The sequence below is a fragment of the Equus quagga genome, chromosome 8 (genome assembly GCF_021613505.1).
Source record: "Equus quagga isolate Etosha38 chromosome 8, UCLA_HA_Equagga_1.0, whole genome shotgun sequence".
Classification (NCBI taxonomy): Eukaryota; Metazoa; Chordata; class Mammalia; order Perissodactyla; family Equidae; genus Equus; species Equus quagga.
Genome location: NC_060274.1, coordinates 120,419,241 through 120,442,598, shown reverse-complemented (window position 1 = coordinate 120,442,598; position 23,358 = coordinate 120,419,241). Strand labels below are relative to the sequence as shown.

At 45.5% G+C, this 23,358-nt stretch overlaps 1 protein-coding gene across 1 annotated transcript; it reads left to right on the top strand.

Moving 5' to 3' along the window:
- The first annotated feature begins 49 nt into the window (after positions 1 to 49).
- On the top strand, positions 50 to 22,729 carry TRPV5 (transient receptor potential cation channel subfamily V member 5). The gene is made up of 15 exons (XM_046670034.1): positions 50 to 177; positions 2,410 to 2,507; positions 2,674 to 2,796; positions 3,262 to 3,399; positions 3,651 to 3,749; positions 3,898 to 4,073; positions 4,467 to 4,613; positions 6,546 to 6,758; positions 14,820 to 14,906; positions 15,005 to 15,081; positions 15,344 to 15,509; positions 15,713 to 15,779; positions 17,567 to 17,835; positions 20,765 to 20,871; positions 21,625 to 22,729. The coding sequence occupies exons 1-15, from the start codon at positions 50 to 52 to the stop codon at positions 21,923 to 21,925; spliced, it is 2,196 nt and encodes a 731-aa protein (XP_046525990.1). The 3' UTR covers positions 21,926 to 22,729.
- The last annotated feature ends 629 nt before the right edge of the window (positions 22,730 to 23,358 follow it).

Below are 23,358 nucleotides of genomic sequence, written 5' to 3'. Positions count from 1 at the left end.
CTCCTTTTACCACATTCTCATAACCTGCCAGTGCCTGAAAGGAGAAGACATGGGGGCTCCTCCAGCGGAGGCAAGAGGACCCTGGATCCAACTCCAGACATTTCTGACCTCCTGGCTGGTCAGAGAGCAAGACTGGGATCAGCAGGTGGACGAGGCCCATATGCTGCAGCAGAAGAGGTATGTCATGCCACATCCCACCTCTCACTGATCCTCAAACCCTCCAACCCACACGGGTCTGTCTCCCTGGTGGAGCGCCCCAGAATTCAGCACCAGGCGCTTGGATATACCCTTCCCCCGCAGCCCACTCATTACAAAAACCCATCTGCCCTTCTCAGTGGTGGTGGGGGCTGTGGTGTCGAGCCACACAGGGGGATCTGGAATGCAGATTCAAAGGCAGGGGCACAGTGATAGCCAAGGCTCTAACCCTCCTGACCGGTGGAAGACTGGGGTGGACGACTGAAGGGGACTAGATGGAAGAAGCCAGGGTGTTGGGTTTGGGACGACAGGCAGGTGTAGGCTGGTGGGGAGCAGGTTGTTGGGGAAGGGATGAGACCCTGTGGGCTTGAGAAGACTTGTTGGTTGAATAAAAAATGAAAAATTACCGTTAATGTGAATGAAAGTTGATTGTGTGGGAAAAGAGAGAGGAGAATTGTTTTGAAGGACACCTGGAGCTGTACAACTGAGGAGGGAAACCCGAGTGACATTGGAGAGTCCTTAGTTCAGTTCATCTACCTTTTATGAGTCTGCTGTGTGCAGTGGTGTGCTAGGAACTGAGGAATCAGAGACTGAATTCGGCCGTGCCTGCTCCTGGTGCGCTTTCAGTTCAGGCTGGGCTGATCTACCTGGGGGTAGATCATTTCGTGGCTGGCCCTGAGATCCAGACCCTGGAAGAGCCGCCAGGGCAGGGACCCATCCTGCAGGGGGGGCTCTGCCTCAGAGTGTTGGGGGGACTTGTCTCCCATCAGAGAGCTGCCTGGGGGATGGGGTGAGCAGGCATTAGCTGATGTGGGGCTCTGCCAGGGCTGGTTTCATGGACAGGCGGCCTCTGCACTTCAGAAGAGCTCTGCACTCTGTTCAATGCACTGCTGCCATCATCTTGAAATTCTTAATAATTTTTGAACAAGGGGGCCTGCATTTTCCTTTTGCCCCGGGCCTTGCAAATTGTGGAGGCCCCCTCATTCAGGAAAGGCTCTCTGCTTGCTCACCAACCCCCATCCCAGGCCCCGCAATGAAACCTTTGGCCTCCCCACCTCCCTCCTTGCTTTAGGGTGGGACTAAGGCAGGCTCAGAAAGAGATCTGGGTCCCAGACCTCTCCTCTGGAGAGCAGCGGGCTGGAGGTCCAGAGTGCTGAGGCTGTGTGCAGTGCCCTCGGCACAGGGACGCACTCTGGAATCATAGCTCTGGCCTCCCTGAGCTGGGTGCATGCAGACTGAGGGTCTAGGTGGCATGGACGGGGGGCTGGCCCTCACTCTGCAGGTCCCTCCTGAGAATGCTTCCCTAATGCACAGACCTGAGCTCTGCGTTGAGATGAAAACTTCTTCTTTAAATAATACCTTCTTCCCCTGCTCACGGCTCACAGGGATATTGGAAGAGAGGAATTTGGGGCTGGGGGACATCATGGGAACCACAGTCAGTCTGTTTGTCTGCCTTTCATCTCTCCCACATGATCCTCAACCTGCCAGATCCTGTATTCACCTTCGGAGCCGATGTGTACTTACCCAGCAGGATCCGTTTTAGCTTTATCTCATCTTTGGTTCATCCAGGTAGGGGAGAGAAAAAGATTAACCGACAGAGGTACCATAAGGTAGATATCTCCACAGGGCTTCTACTGCTCTGGGTTGGAGTCTCCTCAGAGAAGCCCAAGGTTACACTCCTCCTCAGTTATAAACACAGTGTTTAAGGGTAAAACACAGAAGGGATAGATCCTCCATACCCATATCAACCCCCTGCCCCACCTCCAGACCCTGCCGCAGGGATATGCATCTGAACAGCCTGGAGGGGTAGTCAGAATGTTGATGGCAACTCCCAAATCTCTAACAACCCGCCCATCCCTCCCTCTCAGCCCAGTTCTGGTCTCTCAAACTCTCCTCGGCTAAAGAGAGCCGGTTCAGCAGGCCTGGGAGCAAGGGTGAAACCCAGGTAGAAATTCCCACTTCTCCACCAGCACCAGCTTCCCAGGTTCCCGAAATATTTACTCACTCAGGCCTGCTGTCCTCCTCTCAGGGCCACCAGGGTGACCCATTCCACAGCCCAGGCCCTCCTACCTCAGGTACTGCACCCCTCTGTTGAGTCTCCCACTCATCTGAGCTATGAGGCCCCCTACATGGGAAGAGCTAGCGTGACGTAACCGCTCTACTTTTGGCCTCTCTGATTCTGTCTCTATCTGACTTATGTTCATCTTCTCCCAGGATTCGAGACTCTCCACTGCTTCAGGCAGCCAAGGAAAATGACCTGTGTGTCCTGAAGGAACTTCTGCTGGACCAAGCCTGCGCTTTTCGACAAAGAGGTGGGGCTGGAGTTTAATGTGATGGAGATGGAGGCAGAAGCACCTGCCCCTCCACCCCAGAACTCTGAGGGTTTCTGCAAAGGGGACTGGAGAGTGTCTCTGGACCCCAGAGCCCCTTCTTCAAGGGGCTCTGGGAAGAGTTTGACGTCTGTCTTCTCTGCTCCAGGAGCTCTGGGGGAGACAGCGCTACACATAGCTGCCCTCTATGACAATCTGGAGGCTGCCATGGTGCTGATGGAGGCTTCCCCGGAGTTGGTCAAGGAGCCTGTCATGTGTGAGCCATTTGTAGGTGAGGAGCCTGAACAGTTTTTCAAAGTGGAAACATGTAGAGGAGAGTCCGATGTCATCTCTTGAAATGGGCCTCCGAAGCTGCGTTGGGAATGGGTGATGTAGGATTCAGGAAGCAAGACTCCCTTAAGCTGGGAGGAATGCAAAGTTCCTGGTCCTGGCTTTCATCTTCCGTGACTTCCTTGAGCCATTTATAATTTCTTTTCAACTCCTCTGGTGTTCCCTGAGGCTAGAACTCCACTTCTTTCACAGCAACACTAAAGTCACTACATTAACACCCCACTCCTAATAGTCAACAGGTAAGTATAATGAAGTGGACAACCTGAGGGACTAATTGCCCTCAGTCTGAGGCCAAGGGCAGAAATTCATGCAAGCATCTGTCAGGGACGTCCTGCAAGCTAGGGGGATGTGGTGTCCCTGAGAGAATTGAGGACAGCCCCCTGACTGAGGGCTGTCTCCGGGCCAGGTCAGACTGCACTGCACATAGCTGTCATGAACCAGAACGTGAACTTGGTGAGAGCCCTGCTTGCCCACGGGGCCAGCGTTTCTGCCAGAGCTACAGGCACAGCTTTCCACCGCAGCCCCCATAACCTCATCTACTTTGGTGAGAGCCATGGCCAGGGCCGGCATAAATGGGAGGAGGAGAAAGGGGAGGGTGGGCTGAGGAGAATTCAATCCTGGGGAAGCTCAGAGGGGTCAGCCCATTCCCTCTACTGCCCTCTGACCATCCCTTCCTCTGGTTCTGCTGACAAATCTCCCCAAGCCCAGAGGTGAGATGAGGGGAAGGAGGCAGTCACTTAGGGAGACTGCCCCTCCCATCCCACACTCCTGCCATAGAGCCTTCTGTGTCCCCAGGGGAGCACCCTTTGTCCTTTGCTGCTTGTGTGGGCAGTGAAGAGATTGTAAGGCTGCTCATTGAGCACGGAGCCGACATCCGGGCCCAGGACTCCCTAGGTAAGAGCTGGGGTGCTGAGGACAGCTGGGGATGCTAGGGATGTGAGATGAGGGGCTGGGAGAGCCCTCAGGCCTACCCTGGGGGTGGGCACAAAGACCACCATGGACTTTGCTCCAGTGGTCAGGTGACACCAGTGTCCTCCCCCAGGAAACACAGTGTTGCACATCCTCATCTTCCAGCCCAACAAAACCTTTGCCTGCCAGATGTACAACCTGCTGCTGTCCTATGATGGGCATGGGGACCACCTGCAGTCCCTGGACCTCGTGCCCAATCACCAAGGTCTCACCCCCTTCAAGCTGGCCGGAGTGGAGGGCAACACTGTGGTGAGGGACACTCCCCAACCCCACTTGTCCTTCTCATGGCCCTTCTTCCCACCTCCCCAAAAGGGTGGTTGTCCTTTGCCTCTGACTCAATCACTGAAATCGTCAGCCTCAGAAATTCCTGGCTCAGAGGATTGGAGAATCTTACTTTAGAATGTCTGCACAGTACCCAAAGCTCTGCTCCCCTTGCCTATTCTCTTCTTTTAGATCTTTATGGGGTTTGTGGGAAGGAAAAATAACTGGAAAGTAAAAAACAAGTTCATATAAACAGAGTCTTGCCAATTCCCAAATGTCTATCAGTCCTAAGGAGTGGTCAGGAGCCCTCTTCAATGGTGTTGCTCTCCTTGACCAGCTTCTCGCACATTAACCATCCAACTCACCACTGTGCTCTCTCAGATGTTCCAGCACCTGATACAGAAGCGGAAGCATATCCAGTGGACATGTGGGCCACTGACTTCCACTCTCTATGACCTCACAGAGATCGACTCCTGGGGAGAGGAGGTGTCCTTTCTAGAGCTTGTGGTCTCCTCCAAGAAGCGGGAGGTATGAATGCCATGGAGGATCAGGGACTGTCCTGTAGCCATGCAGAGCCCGTCCATTTACTAAGATCCTGGGCTCCAGACACTTCCCTGCCTTACAATAGGTGGAGATGAGACTCTTGGGACCTTTGGGAGAAGAGTCAAATCGATGCCCCTTTCCTGACTGCACTGCCCTTCTGCTTAGCTCTAGGCCCTTCTGCTTACCTTTCTCATACTGATATTTCAGATGAGGAGCTCTTCAAATGGAAATTGCTTCCTATCATTCATTCATTTATTCATTCAGCATATTAAGCACCTTTTGTTCCTCAGATGTTGTGCAAGGAAGTGAGAATGTGGAAATAAATAAAACACAGTTCCTATCAGTCAATGTCCTCAATTTCCAGTCCTCGTCTTCAATAACTGCAGTACAGTACAACAAGTACCATCATAGAGGTCTGTACTATGCACAGTCGTGGCAAAATTGATGTTGGGTTAACTTGGCTTGGATGGGCCAGGGAAAGTGTCACAGAGGAAGTGCTTGAGTAGGTCTTCAAAGAAGAGTTGTGAATCATCAGGAAGATGAGGAAAAAGAGAGCTTTCTAGAGAGGGGAAAACACATAGATAATTCCGACAGTACTGAATTGAGTGATATGAAGGAAAGGAAAATTTATGGAAGGCTGGTAGGAGAAAATACCTTAAGCTTCTAGGAACCTCCAAGATATTGGCAAGATATAGTTTTCATTGTTTATCTGCCACTTGACAATTTCCTGGGAAGCCTTCCAGAGCCATAAAACTTGGAGGATTCTTAGTACCGATAAATAGGAGAAAACTTGAGTGGCCAGGTGGTGTGAACTTTCTCAGAGAATATGCCTGGAAATAGGTAAGCTTCGGACAGCATTTCTTAGGAATTAGAACCCTTATCCCTTTGGTGGATTGTGCCACTACAAATCCTTGGTCTCTGATTTCAGCTAGCTCTCAATGTTCTCCTCAGGTTTTAGTCTCGTCTTGGACAACTACTCTTCTATTCTCTTAAAATTCCTTTCTAGTTCTTTTTATATCTCTCACTGCCTTCACCCTTAGTTCCATCAGAAGATCCAGACTCTTACATTATGGCAAAAGTTGAGGTTCTCTGGCTGAAGGTCCTTCAACTTCTTGCTCTGTCCCACCAAGCATATCTGGAAACTTCCCACTGTCTCTCTCCTTCCTTCTAGGTTCAGTGAAAAAGATAACCGTTCTGCTAATGGTTAATCCCTCCAGCAATGCTTTGAATTTGCCTTTTCTACTTTCTCAGATGCCTCATGCCATCCATTACCGTCTCTCATTTGTATCTTTAACCTCTCTCTGTCTGCTTACATTAACGCATCAACCCTCCTGGCTTAGATTATTGCCACATCCTAATACCTGTATCTTCATTGCTCCTCTCCAGTCCACAATACTTCTAGAACAAATCTGACTACTTCCTTATTTGAATCCCCAATTGCTTCCCGTTGCATTCAGAAAAAAAATTCAAACACCCTACCTTGACTTTCATGATGTAGGATGATATGACCCTAATCTGCTTCACCCAACTCCTGCCCACCACTTCCAACAGTTTCTCTCTTAGCCCCAACCACACCTCATCTGCAGATGTCTTCTTGTACCTTCCTGCCTGGGCAACTGCTGTTACTCTATGTAATGATCTTCCCTAGCCCTTCCTTCACTCAGTTATCTACTACTCAACCTTGAAAGCCTCCATAGTGTTATAGTGCCTATGTTTACTTCTGTGGTAGTTTATCTGCAGCACTAGCACGAGGCCTAGCATAAGTAGAAATGTACTAGCTGTCTGTGAAAGAAATGGCTGACTAGATGGATGAATGATGCTGGTGCTATTACTACCCTTCCCATCTGGGACCCAGTGGGAAACCCAGTACTCCTCACAATGTTGGTTACTCCAAGCTATACTCCTCTTCCATCGCAGGCTCGCCAGATCCTGGAACAGACCCCGGTAAGGCAGCTGGTGAGCTTCAAGTGGAAGAAATACGGGCGGCGGTACTTCTGCCTGCTGGGTGCCTTGTATGTGCTCTACATGATCTGCTTCACCATGTGCTGCGTCCACCGCCCCCTCAAGTTCCGTAGTGTCAACCGCACAAACTCCCGAGATAACACTATCCTCCAACAGAAACTACTACAGGTGACTCTCTTGGAAGGGGATGAAAGGGAATAGTTGCATGGGGTGATGGCGCTGAAGACTAGAATGATACTACTCAGGAAAGACGCCACTCACTGGACTCCAGCAGCTGCAGGCTCCTAATCCCCTAGACAGATATTAGGCTTGAGATAAGGGGATGAGAGAGGCACCTTAATGAGTAGAAGCACACGTGCCCATGGAGCTGTGGTGTTTCTCATTAACTTTGAAAGAATGCTTGGTATTACAAATACTGAGCATTTGTAAAATTCCTTATAATTTACAAGGAGGGCCAATCTTTAGTCATGTGAATTTTAAGGGAAACCCTGTTGTTCTAAATGGAGGATAATTGTGCTCCAAGTCCAATTCTGAGTCCGTTTCTCGTCTGTTAAGGCAACACTGACAGCTTTCTGGCCTGCATTCTCTTCTGTGTACCGTCAACATGAGCACATTGACAATCATGTGTCAGCTGTCTGACCACCTGTCGGACAGGCATCAGAAGGATACCTTGATGGCATAGTAGGTTGAACTAATCCATCTCTGAGGTTGCTTTACTCCTGTGGGCTTGCTGTTCTGTAGTGTCCTTTAGAGACCTGGGTGCTGAGGATTGCTGATAAGAGGTGTGGAGTACATGAAGAGTCTGCTGTGGAAGGGAGCGAATCCTCCTCTGTGTGTAACAGAATGAGTAGACTCTAATGAGCACTTCTGAGCATATCCATTCAACAAGCACAGTTACATTGGGTTGGCTTATTGTTTGTAGGTAACCAAAATTTTCGTCCCGGTAACCTGAAAATAGCTGAAAAGGGGTTCAGGCATGTGGGCAGAAAGCAAAAGACAGAGGAAGAAGAATTTTGCCAGGCAAGTAAGAGCTAGCTGACTGGAGATTTATGCTCTATGCAGGGTGGGTCAGCCACAGGGAGAGCTCAACCTAGACTAGGAAGAAGGGTAGTTTGGTTGAGAAAGAGAACATCAACTATTTGCCTACTCAAGGAGCAAAAACCTAAGTCAAATAAGACCAAAGAGAGTGGTCTACACAGAGAAAGAACAGAGCAAAGAGCCTCACTAAACACCAAAGTAGGACAAAACACTCCATCTCTCCTGCTTCTATAATTGCCTCTCAACATATAGACAGTGTGCTCATGTAACCAGAGCCACTGTCTCTCCCAAAGAAGGGTTTGCTGCCTGGAGAACACAAGCCTGAATGTGGTGGGGCTGCCTTGGTTAAGGGTGGGCACAGGGGCGCTCAGGGAAGTTGTGTTCCACACATCTCAAACTGGGCCTGAAGGTTTCCCTGGCGTGGAGACTATACAAGGAGAAAGGACATTTAGGAGAAGGCCAACTGGAGTGGGGGAGTGATTAGAAACGGGGAAAATGTATAAACATGAACCAAGTGGGGTGGCTGGACTTCTTTTCCAATGTCCTTGGCCCAGTTTCCTCCCATGCTGTCTTTCCCAACCTTCCTTTGTCTCAAACTTACTTGGGGATTTTCTGGATTTAGAATGTAGATAGCATCCTGGCCTAAGAGTTAGGCGATGCTGAGCAATTGATTACCACTGAGTCTCCTCCCTATGTGTCTCTTTCTCTTCGGGGCAGGACTGATTATGTACAAACATTTCCTTTGACCCAGATAGTCTGGATTATATTTAAAAGATCCTCTTCCCTTGCCTCAGGTCTTGGTGAAGCATAATTCTAGCTGAGTACACCTCCCCATTCTTCTGTTTTTTCTCCCATTCCTTCCTTGTTCCTGGTTAACATTTTTACCCTTTTGCCTTCCATTTAGGAAAAGCCACTTTGGCCCAACTAGAAGACTCTTGACTTTCAAATATTCTTTTCTTGGTGGAAGAGGGGATTTAAGAATGCTGCCATAAGGGATTTGGATAGTGAAGAACACCAATGAAAGCTGCCTACTTTTACAGAAAATGCACATACAATGGCCCTTCTGCCTTGGTCCTGAGTTTACAGAACATCTGTGTTCCTCTCATTCAGTAATAAGTCAGTTTGGATTAAATCAGGGGCTCTCAGACTTAGCACCATGATTTGAAAGATTCTGCTTTCCTGATGCACCAGATTTATAAAATGTAGGAAATTCTTTGTTATCTACTTTTTATTACTTGAAAGTCTTAGAAAAATGAAAATGCATCAATATAGTGTCTTGACTCAATTAATGTAATTGTTGACATATTAGTTAGGCTGTAGTTCTTTTTCTTAGATAATGAATATTTTACTGTCCAATTATATTCTCAAATCTGGATGCTCAGGGCTTTCAGTCACTATAGGATTTCCTCTGTGGATCTCATGGGATCTGGAGAAGTCACTCAGCTCAGTGAGAGCTGCCTGGTGGCATCATCTCTGGAGAATTGAAGTGAAAAAAAAAGTGGTTTATTTATATGAGGTGGCACAAACTACACAAAAGCAGACCTGTATGAGGATGGAGTTAGTTCACCTCTGTCCAGTTTTGGAGATATCTTAATGGGTGTTTTCAATTTAATACGCCTCATTGTTCAGCCATAAAAGTTATGCTTTTCCAGAGGGTCCCCAAAACTCTATTTATCAAGTAGAGTTAATTTCTTATCTCCATTTAATGTCTACTTGATTTAAGCAGAACAACATGCACTACAATACTAGTTCTTTAATGTTTCCAGGTGAGAAGAAAGCTCAAAGTCTGGGAGTCAGGAGGCTTGGGTTTTAGTCCAACTTAAAAACTAAATAGCTGTTTGACCTTGGGCAGATCCTATCTCTTGCTAAACCAGTGGTTTCTGACCAAGGCTGCACATTAGAAACATGAGAAGATGTGAAAATACTGGTTCCTGAGCTTCACTACACCTAATAAATCAGAATGTCTGAAACTGAGGCCCTGGCAATGGTATTTTTAAGAAACTTTGAGCGATTCTAATATTCAGCTGGGGCTGAGAACTACTGGCTTCCATCTTTGAGATTTACTCAGCTCCAACTTTCTAGTCTGAAGTCAGTCGCTCTGATCATTTGGATTCCTGATGCATTGTTCAGCGAGAGAGTAGTGATCTCTGTCAGATTTCCTTTTTGTGCCTTGAAGATTTCCTCACTCTCTCCTCTGCCCTTTTCCCAGAAACATTTCAGGAATTCATTCATTAAGCAAATAATCTTCGAGAGCCTAGTAGGGCCTAAACGTTTTTCTGGGTTTTGGAAATTCAACACCGACTGAGCAAAGCCCATGTGATTGCTGTCCTTTTGGAGTTTACAGGCAGGTTTAGATTAATTAAATGAATTGATGTTTCATTATGACCTGTGATTTGTACAATTCACATTTTTCTTCCTGTGATAAGAAAAAGGACAGGGTGCGAGGAGAGCTTATAACGGGGGCCTGAGCACTCTGGGAGGCCAGTGAAGGCTTCCCTGAGGAACAACTCAGCCAAGATCTGGGTATGAGGTAAAGGTGAAAAATGAGTTCTGGGCAGAAAGAATGAGTGTTCAAAGGCCCTGAGGCATGAAGAGCATCACCAACCTCTAGGAACTGAAAGAAGCCTGGCTAGGAAGTTGGGGTAGAGGCCTCCAGATGAGGCTGTCAAGGCAGATCTTTCCCAAATCATGCAGGGCCTTGCAGGCCACATTGAGGACTCTGCTCTTTATCCCAAAGGTAATGGGAAGCTCAGAAGCATTTTAAACAGGGGAAGGACTTGATATGACTTTATTTGTTTGTAGGTGGAGGACAGATTTGAGGGGGCCAGAGAAGATGTGAGGAGACCAGTTAAGAGCTATTACAGTTCTGGAAGCAAGAGACAATGGTGGATTGGCTGAGGGATGTGACAGGGAGACCGAAAGAAGGGGTTGGCATCAGGAAACTTGTTGAAGGTGAAAGCATCACTGTGATGTAATGGATGGACGTGGAGAATCAGGGAGAAGACCGTGGCAGGAACAACTCAGATTTCCATTCATTTTAAATCATCCACTACCTGTCACAGTCAGTGGGGTTGGTTTGTCTACACATTGCTGTCCCTTGTAAGCTCTGAACAATCCAAAACACCACAGCTATTTGAAAACCAGTTGATGGCAGTTCTACACAACTTTGTTCAGGGGTCATAACCAACTCATCGTGGAACAAGCACAGCCAATGAAAAGCAGGGAAAGAGATGAGGAGAAGCAGGGAGCCCAGGAGGTAAAAATAACATCTACTGAGTGCTTGCTCTGTGAACTTGACATGTATTTACCTGTGCTTCTGCCATCTTGTTAAAATGCAGATTCTGCCAGCAAGGCTGGGGTAGGACCTGAGACTCTGTATTTCTAACTGCTGGGTGATGCTGATGTGGCGGTGATCATGTGGACCACATTTTGGATAACAAAGTATTTTATCATTTAATCCTCATTAGTATTCTAATAGGTAAATAAAATTATTATCACCATTTAAAAATGATGAATCAGGTCAGAAAATGTTAAGTACTTTGACAAAGACACTCAGCTAGTAAGAGCAGTTCTGGGATTGGGGCTCTGGTCTGCTTCACTTCAGAACCTTCTTCTTTAAATACCAAGCCAGGCCATTTCTCCCTCCAGAGTGATGTGCTGGACCCCAGCCTTCTTTCTTGGGGACCAACTGCATAAGAAATTCATGTCTCCAGGCTTTGAGAGCTAGCCAGGGCCTGCCACACTCACCTTTATCTGGCCACACCTAATATCTCCCTGTCAAGATGAGGGACTCTGGAGTGCAGGGGCAGGGGGTCAGTCATGGAAGTGCCTCCCATCCCTGGCTACCTGGCTACGGAGCTACTATCTATTCTCTAGTTTTGATAATAGACATCATTTTTTGATGTGGTTAACCTAATGGTGTATAAAGTAAGTCATACTTCTTTGGGAATGGGCGAGGACACCTCTGTAGAGAGTAGAAATTTCCCAAGTTAATCGTCCTGCGAAAATGCAGAGACTAGGACATGAAATAACCCTTAGAAGGTAGCCTTATATGGAAAGCAAGAGATCTTCCCTTTTTGACCCAGTGGTTCTTAACTTGGGGTACAGGTCAGAAACATCTACATCTAAAAAAGAAGATGCCAGGTCCTAGCTCCAAACTAACTGAATTAGAGACCCCAGGGTTGGCCTGAGCATGTGTGTTGTGACAAAAACTTCCCAGCTGATTTTGATGGGCAGCCTGGTTAGGAACCCCTGCACAGTTTAGAGGATTGGAGTAATTCTTCATTATAAGTCAGCAGGAATCTTTCTGAGCCTTCATTCCTTTGCAAGCCTGGGGCCTTGGAGAGGAAAAGAGGGTCCAGGACTGGGGTTTGACAACTGTTTCTGGTGTTCTCCCACTTCCTCAGGGTTGTCCATGCTTTCTGCCCTTCCCTGCAGTGGGACACAGGGCTCTGCTATGCCCATCCCCTCTGGGCATTTCCTTCAAGGCCATGAGCTCAGCCAGCTGGTAAGTGAGAGCAATCTCATTGGGCCAATTCTCAATGGAGTGTGAATGCTCACCCTCTGCAGGGGCTTTGGCTATTGACAACTCCTGAAATTCCAAGTCATGTGATGATGTAAAGAATTCCAGTCCTCCTTAGAAGACATTTATTTGTAAAGGGGTGGGGTGGAGTATTTTTTCAGTGCATTATCAGGCAGGCCTGCTTGGATGATCTTGAGCTAAATGCCATTTAGTTGTCATCCTTGTCCCCATTTACCTCCCCAGTCCCACTTGCTGATATCCCCTTTCCCTCCTTCTTCAACTCTCAGATCATGCTCAGCTTGTACCTGCCTGCTTACCCGCTCCTTTCTCTCCTTCCTTCTTTCCTTTCTTAATAATGGAGAATGTATTACTGCCTGTTGTGGATAAAAAGTAGGAATAAGACACGACTGCTCTCAAGGAGCTCTCAGATTACTGGGGAGACTTGAAGTATCAGACAACTGTGGTGTGCTGGGTAAGGCTGTAAGCAGAGAGTGGCACCACGTACCTACAGGAAAGACACCCGAGCTGGGTATGGGGTGGAGTGGGCAGAAAAGGAGGGAGACCCGGAAGGAGTGGTGTGACCTGAGTCTTGAGAGTTAAGTAAGGGTGAGCCAGGCAAACATGGTGGAGGAAGGCAATCCAAGAAAAGGGCACACAGTTTGTGTGAAGGCCTGACTTCATCAAGAACCCTAATAGTGTGGCTGGAACTCACACAGAGTATGGGGCATGGGGCAGAGGCCACACCAGTGAGGGCTCTGTATGTCATGTTTGGTAGTCTGGGTCTTATTTTTTTATTCTTATCTCACAATGAACACTTCTAATGAAAATAATACATGCACACGATTTAAAAATCAAAATGGCAGATGTAATGAAGAGCGACAGTGTCCTGCCTGCCCCTCCTTACCGGTGTCTTATTCCCTGAGGCAACCAGTTTTTTCCCCTTTTAGGTTCTTCATCTTTGTCAATACCACCGCATTGCTGAATAATATGCTTCTCTCTCTGTTCACTAATTAAATTTAGACATTATCTATTGAAGTTCTATTACGATAAGGATGTAGAGAATACCCATTATATGATAAAATAAGATTTACCAGTTTCTTAAGAGAGAGAAACGTCAGAGAAGTTTACAGAACATCAACTCTTTAAACAACAATAGTAAAGTAACTGAAGCCTAGCCACAAGTCATTAGATCACATTGTTCACTGGGTACATAGACACCAACTCTTTTCCTGGTCTTTCATGGTCTCACATGATTTACCTGAAACATTTCCACCATCTGTTGGTAAGTCTGGTCCCGCTCTTCCATAAAGACTATATCCTTGGCTTCTTCTGAGCTGATATACACATTCTGAGAAGCCACGGGGTTCCTGGTAAGTGCCTTCTTTATACCATAGATCACCTACTACCACATAGCACCTCTTCCTATTTCAAAAGCTATGCCTCTCACTGGACCAGCGAAAACACTGCCGAAGTAGTCTGTAGAGAGACGCTTAGAGGTTCCAGTGTATTAGCAGAGCAGAGATGATTAGTATTCCTTATGCCTAATGAGGAGTCACACCTGCCCCAGCTTAGATCCTCAACATTCCCGCTGACCCCAGGGCCTCTCAACTCCTTTCTTCGGTGCACTATTCAGAGATGTGACTTTGGAGAACAGTTTCCAAAATGCTAAAGGGTACTTGAATGTGTTGAAATTATACAATTCCATGTGGGAATTAGTGGATATATGAACACAGTTTCCTAGAAAGAAGGTCCATAACCTTTATGATATTCTCATGGGCTTACAACTTTAAAAAAGTTAAGGATTATTATTGTAGAATTCTATCGCTGCATCTCTGTAATGCTGCCAACGTTTCCCTGTGAAGCAATTTACGTAGAAGAAGGATGAGCTTCTTTCCATCTTGACCTTCCTTTGACCTACACCTACTGCTCAGGATGAGGCAGGAGCCATTCCTCAGAACTGAAACCCACTGTGTCTCTAGCCCATTTTCTGCCCTTTTCTGTTTTTCCAAATCATAATAAGACCACAGTGAACATCCCTATAGTGCTTTATGTTTTATAAAGCACATCCAAAGACGTCATCTAATTTGATCTTCACAATAAGCCCAGGAGATAAGCATTATAGTTTCCGTTTCACGGATGAAAAACTTCAAGCTCTGGGGGATTTAGTGACTAATTCAAAGTTTCTCTAGAGCTAGTGGGTTCTGGGTCCTTACTGGAACCTGAATTCTGTGACAGGTTTGTTGTTCCTTCTACCTGCCGGAAACCACAATGAGATTGGAAAAGCTGGACTTTCAGCATAGCTGAAACCGTCCCAAGCCACTAATACCTCTTCCTGTTGGTTTACTTTGTGCTCTAAAATGTGATCTCAGCTCTCAGTGTACATGTCCTAAATTATTGATCACAATAGATATATAAAAAGTGAATTGCTTGGTGACAGCTCAAATCATTAGCATACACATTAGCATATATTAAACCTTGAATACATAGGCCAATGTTCTGGCCACAGAGTTAGCCACAGCGGCAAATACAATGATAGAGGGTGTTGATGGTGGTGTTAAGAGGAATTTTCCTTCATCTTGAATAGACCGTAGTTGCTTTAGATCACTTGTTCAAAAGGATTTGACTCAATCCATCAGAAAGCATTTCTTATCCTGAATTTCCCCTCACAGGAGGCCTATGAGACTCATCAGGATAAAATCCGGATGGTAGGGGAGCTGGTGACTGTCGTCGGTGCCGTGATCATCCTGCTCCTGGAGGTGAGGTGCAGGCAGGATCCAAGCTGAGGCCATCCACCTGAGGCCGCAGACTGAACTGCAGTCTACAGTGTCTTTTTGTTTTACCGGCCTCTTCTCAGATCCCAGACATCTTCAGGGTTGGCGTCTCTCGCTATTTTGGACAGACTGTCCTTGGGGGACCATTCCATGTCATCATGTGAGTGCCCTTTCCTTCCAGCCCCTGCCTGCCTTTGCCAGAATTGTTCCAGGCTTCCTGTTCACTCTCTGGGACCTATACCTGAGCTGACCCTCACCTCCAGGGATTTCTCTCTCGTGGGGTTGTATGTGTGACTGTATATCTGCTTTAGGTGTATAGTTTAAGCCTGAGTGTGTGGGCACCACCTGAGTTACCACCATGCTGGAGGGGACCTAGAATATTTCCAGCCCTCCCTGCTTACTGCTCCCTGCTCTCCCCGCAGCATCACCTATGCCTTCCTGGTGCTGGTGACCATGGTGATGCGCCTTTGCAACATGAACGGGGAGGTGGTGCCCATGTCCATTGCCCTGGTGCTGGGTTGGTGCAGTATTATGTACTTTGCTCGAGGATTCCAGATGCTGGGTCCCTTCACCATCATGATCCAGAAGGTCAGTGCTTTCCCCAAAGTTTCCTCTGGCTTTAGCCATAGGACCTTCCCAGACAAGGGAGGGAGTGAGAGGAAAAAGGAAAATGCTGTTCAGAATGGATCTGATGAAACTATGTGGACTTTCCGATCTGTTAGCACTACGGGCTGAGGGACAGGTGGAGAAAGGATCACTTCACCTTCCTTCTCTTTTTCTATTTCCTATAGATGATTTTTGGAGACTTAATGCGCTTCTGCTGGCTGATGGCTGTGGTTATTGTGGGATTTGCCTCAGGTAAGAGCACCAGTCCCTCCTCCGCTAGATTATTGGATCTGTTTCTTCAGAAAGTTCACTCTGGCTCTTGCTCTCAGTTCTCATTTGCACTCCGTTTTGTGTTTTTGGTTTGTTTTCCTCGTGGAAAGTGAGTCAAAAAGCACTCTCCCAGCCATAGGATCAAGGTCACCCAGGTTGGTCTAGGATGTAGACCCATGTGCTCTGAATTTCTGGGCCAATAACATTCATTTGACTAACTGCCCTACAAGATCTTTAAAGGAGAGATGGAGAAAGGCTTTGGAGAGAGACAGACATTAAACAGGAAAGACTGGCTGGTTGTGGATCTCGGAAAACTATGCAGGCAAACAGGGACGGTGCAATATTTAACTCCCCTATGTTTACTCTTCAGACGAAGAAGCATAGAGCATTTAATAACACATCACGTGCTTTTTTTAAATGTGTGGTCAAAGTTGAGAGAAAAGTAAAGAATTCAAAAAAGGAGGTGCAGAAAAAGAGTTTGGAGAGTTTGAAGAATGAGAGAGGAAAACAGAAGAAGAGTTGTGAAGAGAGACTTGGAAAGAGAGGCCATCAAGGACTCAATCAAAGCCCAAGGCACAGTGAGAGAGTGCCAGGGAGGAGAGGAAGGGACAAGGCAAGAAAGTCAAAGGCAGAGCCAGAGCCAGAGGCACAGCCAGAGGGAGGGAGAGGGAAAGTGAATGAGTAGAAGAAAGATCTTAGGGAAAGGCAGGAAGAGGAAGGGAGAGCGAAAGGCAGCAACTCTAATCCAGTCCTCAGTGTCTGCAACTAAATATCCGTAAGACAAGGAGATGTACTACACAGTATTTGAAGATCCCCGACTCTTAAAGGACCATGGCTCAGTACAAAGGACATCACCTCTGTCCTGGGAATTTCTCTGTTTAATGAAGGGTCCCACAAAACAGTAGGCCAAAAAATACACCAAGATCTGAACTACAAAAGGATGAAATGGAGGTTGGCTGCCTGTTTGAAGGATTCCCCATGTACACTTTCCCCCAACCCTCTACCCCATATGTGTCTACACATGTACAAAATGAGGGAATTCCATAGTCGTTTTCTGTTGTAGATGTAGATGTCCCATACCCAGAATCTCCTAAATTCTCTCTTCTTGGTTGTTGCACTTACTTTTTCTTATGTAAAAAAAAAAGCAATGCTTTGTCATAGACCTTATTTCTGCTCTGGGGATCGCCTTGTTTATATTTCAGTTCCCCTTACAGAGAGGAGTCTTTTAAAGGTTCTAATGCTGTAACAAGGTTCTGAGATGCCTAGCACCATCGAGTAGGCTACACATGGAGCAGGGAAAACTTTTCCATGCGGGTCCAAGTTCACCCAGGGAATCTCATGGTAATGGATGGTTATCTGGAAGACAGTGAGATTTTCTTAAAAGATGCTTTTCTTTTAGCCTTTTTGTGTGTGCAGTTCTTTAAAACTGTTGGAGATTTCATGCATTCTTGTAACAACTTGTCTTTTAAATATTTGGTTTTCTAAAATGTAAAAATATTGTCAGTGACTTATTTTATATATACTTTTTTGCTACCTGGCTGAGTATAACCATTAACCAGAGTGATGAACTTGGTCATAGGACATTTCAGGGTAGCCAGGTCCACAAGGAAACTTACATTCACACATCTACATTGATGGGTAAGTGTGTGTGCATGCGTATGAATGTATGGGGATACATACTGGAGGTAAAATAAATGCTGACCATTCCCATGTTTATTGTGGTAACTCCCTATTTCCCCATCTCCATGCCTGCTTCCTGGGCGGAGCAGCGTTCTTTGTCATTTTCCAGACAGAAGACCCAAACAATCTGGGGCAATTCTATGACTACACCATGGCACTGTTCAGCACCTTTGAACTTTTCCTCACCCTCATTGATGGGCCCGCCAACTACGACGTGAACTTGCCCTTCATGTTTAGCATTGTCTACTTTGCCTTCGCCATCATTGCCACACTGCTGATGCTCAACCTGTTCATTGCCATGATGGGTGACACACACTGGCGAGTGGCCCATGAACAGGACGAGCTCTGGAGGGCCCAGGTGAGTTTATTAGTGTTGGTCTTACTAAGGGGCAGGGCATGGAGAGAAAAATCAAAGTTGAATATGTTATATTAGCTGACTCTTACGAGAGTCACAGAACAACTGAGTGGGGCTGTCACCTCAATGGAAGTACATTTGGATATGCAGAGGGAACAAAGGAAGCAAAATAGTAGAATAGGGCTAGGATCAACACCCAAGAGCTGGGGGTCTTGATCACAGGGGGAAAGTAGATCCAGGAGTCATCCTTGAGTCCAATGAGAACTAAGAACTGTCTTGTTCTGAAATATTCTAGTTTTCAATTTGAATTTTCTCTTTTATTTGCTTCTATAACTCCCTGTTTCTCTATGATCTTTTCTTTATATTGTCACTGGCTAATAAAATGTTAGTGTTGGAAGTACATTTAGTGGTCTTCTAGTTGAGTTTCTGTCCAACAAATAATCATCTGAAAAAAATTTATCAGAGGGTCATTCAGTATCTTCTTTAATGCTAAGTAAGGCCTTATTATCACATGGATTTGGGCAATGGTTGGGAAGAGGAGAGCTTTTTCATATTTCAAAAGTTTTTGTTATTAGAAAGGACCATGTTCCATTGAGCTGAAATCTATCTTTCTACAATTTTATTCTTTGGCTCCAGTCTTTTCTTCTCATATAACACAGAATGCACTCTTCCATATGAGTACCACTCATATATTTGAATACAGCCATTATTTATACCCTTGGACTTTTCATTCATTTAACAATAATTATTTAGAGCCTGCTATGTGTTGGAAAATGTCTAGGATCTGAGGACACAAGTGTGGACACAACAGATACAGTCTATGCTCTCATGGAGCGTACAGCCTGGTTGGGAAGACAGAGAAACAAGTGACTTCACAGAAGGCTATACAATTATAGTTATAAAAGTGTCATAGGGAAGTAGAAGATGCTAAAAGCAGCATTCAACAAAAGAGACTGACTGGAAAGGTAGAAAATGGTTTCCTGATGGAGTGACATTTAAGATGAGCTCCTAAACATGGGTAAGAATTAGCCAGTTAAGAAGAATAAGGGAAAAGGATGGATGTTAGGATTTTTATTAATCTGAAGTTTTGGCTACAGGGACAGAAAACCAAACTCAAATAGACTTTTTAAAAAGGCAGTGGGAGGAGGATGTGTTGCTCCTCATAACTTGAAAGTTTAAAGCATTAAACTCGCTTTAGCGTGTGTGGCCAGAACCCAGATCTCCATTTCACACATTACATCAGTTTCTCTGTTCTGCTCTCTTTTGTCCTTACTCTCTTCTAAGTCAGTCTCTCCCATCATGTTGGTGAGATAGTTTACAGAAGTCCTAAACTCCCAAGGAAAGGAGCAGGTATACTTCATTACTCAATTCTAAGGGCCCCATTCACATTGTATTCTGTGTGCCTCCTGATGTTGTGAAATATATAGCCTTTAAAAGTGTCTTTCCCCCAGTGAACCAAGTCTAGATTCCATTTCATTGCAATAAATTTGAGTCATAGATGCATCCTTGAATTTAAGGTTAAGGCCAAGGACTGGAGAGTGGTAGTCGTGGTGGTCGTGAATTTCTGGGGAAGAGTAGACTAATTGATTGTGTTCAGTCCAGTCTACTCTAACTGATGGACTGAGAGGAGCGAAGGAGTGATTCTCTAAATGAAAGATGGGTTCTGTTACCAGAAGAAAGTAGGGGCTGATTAAAGGTACACAGAGAAACAGTAACTGTCCTTTTCAAAGTAAAGAAGGAGAAAAGCTTTCTGGGGGAAGGGAAGAGAATGATTGAAAGTCCTGAGGTTGGAGGGAATTTGGTATAAGTAAGAAACTGAGAGAAGGCCGAGAGATGCGTGGAGTACTAAGAAAGTTGGGGAGTAGAAGCATAGGAAGTGAAGAATTAGGCTATTTTAAGGATTACTAGTTCCTTCAATTAATAAAGCTTCCTGGCCACAATCCATCCTGGCTGCACCCTTCTGTTCATGGCCTAATAGATCATGGTCCTTCTGAAACTAGAATGATCCCGATATGATTAGAGGAATGCGTTTTAAAAGGGGCCATGCCTTTTCTTGCTTTGGATACTACACTATAAATAGCACCTAAAATTGAGTCAGGTGTTTCAGCAAATACACAATGGCCCTTATTAAGCTTATGATCGACTAGAACCCGTACATCTTTGTTACATGACTTACTTAGCTAAGTTCCTTTACCGTTTTCCTGTACTTACACAGATACTATAGTCTTAAAAATAAATGTAGAATGTTACATTTGGTTTTCTTAAATTTCCTCTTATTGGTGGTTTGACTAGCATTCCAGTCTGGTGAGATCATTTTTATAATGCTTCTGTCACCTCACATATTACATTACAGTTTTGTGTCAAAGGCATATTTGATAAGCTTGTCTTCTGTGTTTCATCTAAGTAATTAATGTGGGCTGGGCAAAAGATGGAACATGTGACGTGCCACTAGAATTTTCCCCGCCAGGTTTGTGATCATTAACTCACCCTTTTCCTTTCTAGGATGTGGATATTTAATTTGCTGCAAATTCCCTGAACACCAGCAGCATCATTTCATCCCCAAGACCTTAGATATTCTGTTTAATCATTTTATTTAAATTAAGATAATTGTCCTGTGGCTTTCCTATGAAAAAGTAAATGAGATTAGTTTGGAATGACTCATTTTCCATGAATCTGAATCGTAATGTAGGGGTCATTGTTTTATTCAAAACACTCATAAAATATCCTCTTTCCTTTTATGATGAATGGTGGGGAAAGCAGGCAGCATGATGCCTGGCACAGACTAGGGGATGAATGAATGGCTGTCATCTCCACGGATCTCTGGTGTCCTCATCCCACAGGCTCCTTTTAGTTCCCTCTGTTGGTGGCTTCAGTGTTCTCTGAACCTCATGGCTCTTTCTGAGTTCTTCCTCTACCTCTCACCTCCTTCCAGGTCGTGGCCACCACGGTGATGTTGGAGCGGAAACTGCCTCGCTTCCTGTGGCCTCGCTCTGGGATCTGCGGGTGCAAGTATGGGCTGGGGGACCGCTGGTTCCTGCGGTGAGTAACAGTGTATATGTGTCAACTGCCAATATGTATGAGGCCATGGGAACAAGGGTGACCAGTCCCACATTTATCACCCCCCTCTTCAATCTTGAGTTCTTAAATTGGACCAAAAGGAGACGTCATCACTCTATAAATTGAGACTGCATTAACCTGTTTAGAGGAGGAGAGCGAAGCTGAAGTAGAGGGATAAAAAGAATGCTGATGGCTAATGCCTAGCTGTGAGTACATCAGGGAAGAAATGTGTGATAGGCTACAGATATGTGTTCATGCTCCTCAGATGCAGGCATGCGTTACGTGTTCTAGTCTTGTTCCCACCTCGCCCCCATTTCTAATATATTCTTGCCTCAAGACTAACATCCTCCATCCTAGTCTACCTTCGGCTCCTGACCTGGCTCTCCTCTCTCATTTATTTCCTTAACTGCATCTCCTCACCCTTGTAATACATTTATCTTTTAATTGGCTGGGTTTCCTCTTTCATATTTATGCATATCCCCCCAATCACGCGCATGCACAAGCCCTACCACCCTCCAAATCTTGATTGCTTACCTCTTTGGCCTCCATCCGGGTTATCCTCCGTTCCACTGCACTTCCCTTCACTTCATCCTACATGATCTTTTGGCTTCAATTCTGGTCCCTTCCTTTTCCTTTCCTCTTGATCCTGTCTCCTACATGTGCTTCACCTCTACTTCTCCCCATGGCCCATCTTTCCCCACCTCAACTGAGACCTTTCCCCTTTCCCCTCCTTAGAGTTGAGAACCACCATGATCAAAATCCTTTGCGAGTGCTTCGCTATGTGGAAGCTTTCAAGAGCTCAGACAAGGAGGATGGACAAGAGAATCTTTCTGAGAAACAGCCCTCTGTGGTTGAAAGTGGGACCCAAGCCAGAACCTCCCTCTTCCTCCCAACTCCCTCCCTGTCCCGGAACACATCTCGCAGCAGCAGCAGTCACCGGGGCTGGGAGATCCTTCGTCGCAACACCCTGGGGCACTTGAATCTTGGACTGGACCTTGGCGAGGAGGATGGAGAGGAAAATATCTATCGTTTATGATTAGGATCCTTGTTACTGTTGACCTGACTCCAGGGGGACCTGAGGTGGAGGGCAGAGAGGCAGACACTTGCTTATGCAACTTTCTAACTTTCATGCCTGTTAATCATGGGAAGGAGTAGACAGAATAATTCCTAAAAGCCATGTCTCACCTTGCACATCAGCATTTCTGGAGATGAGCAAAGGGTATCTGTTGTCCCACACATCTTCTGGGTTCTTGAAAGTCCCATATCTTGGGAAAAGAAGGTATCTTTTTGATCAAAGTTGTACTTGGCATCTAAAGACCCAAAGTAGGAATGCTAGACTAGTGTCTGGATCATCTCTCTTTCTGCCCCAAGTGGGCACTAGAAAGTGATAATCTGTGAAGACTGCCTGGTTCCACACGGCTTAATGTGGGAAGAGCCAGGCATGGCATTGTGGTCCTTTTCTTTTCCCTACACCCGTGTAGGACTCTGTTGCCACCTAGTAACCAAACCCCAACTAGAAAACCACAAGAAGAAAGGTTCTTTGTATTTGCTTTATCTTTTCAAAGAAATTTATTGTGTTAAGATACACATAACATAAAATTACCGTTTTAAGCACTTTTAGATATACAATTCAGTGGCATTAAGTACATTCACATTGTTGTCAAACCAGCACTATTAGCCATTTATAGAACTTTTCTATCATCCTAAATTGAAACTCTTGCACCCGTTAAACATTAACTCCCCACTATCACCTTTCCACAACCCTTGATCACCAATATTCTACTTTGTGTCTATGAATTTGACTGCTCTAGGTACCTTACATAAGTGAAATCATACAACTTTAATCCTATTGTGTCTGACTTATTTCACTTAGCATAATGTTTTCAAGATTCATCCATGTTTAGCATGTATCGGAATTTCATTCCTTTTTAAAGGCCAAATAATATCTCATTGAACGTATGTACCACATTTTGTTTATCCATTCATCCACTGATGAACATTTGTGTCTTTCCACCTTTTGGCTATTGTTAGCAATACCAGTATGAACACTAGTGTACAATTTTCTGTTCAAGTCCCTGTTTTGAATTCCTTTGGGTGTATACCTAGAAGTGGAATTGCTAGATCTTGCGGCAATTCTGTTTTCTGTTTTTTTTATTTTTTTTAAATAAGAGGGCCCTAAGAGAGATGAATATTTTATTTACTTTTTTTTTTTTTTTTGGTGAGAAAGATTGGCCTGAGCTAACGTCTCTTGCTAATTTTCCTCTTTTTGCTTGAGGAAGATTGTCCCTGAGCTAACATCTGTGCCAGTCTTCCTCTATTTGGTATGTGGGATGCCACCAAAGCATGGTTTGACCAGTGTGAGTCCATATCTGGGATCCAAACCCCCAAAACCCAGGCTGCTGAAGCAGAGTGCGTGAACTTAATCACTACACTACCAGGCTAGCCGTCATATGGCAATTCTGTTTAATT

Coding starts and splice junctions, on each gene's coding strand:
- TRPV5 (XM_046670034.1), top strand. CDS start 50: ATGGGGGCTCCTCCAGCGGAGGCAAGAGGACCCTGGATCCAACTCCAG. Junction 2,797..3,261: donor CATGTGTGAGCCATTTGTAG/GTGAGGAGCCTG, acceptor TCTCCGGGCCAG/GTCAGACTGCACTGCACATA. Junction 4,074..4,466: donor GAGTGGAGGGCAACACTGTG/GTGAGGGACACT, acceptor GTGCTCTCTCAG/ATGTTCCAGCACCTGATACA.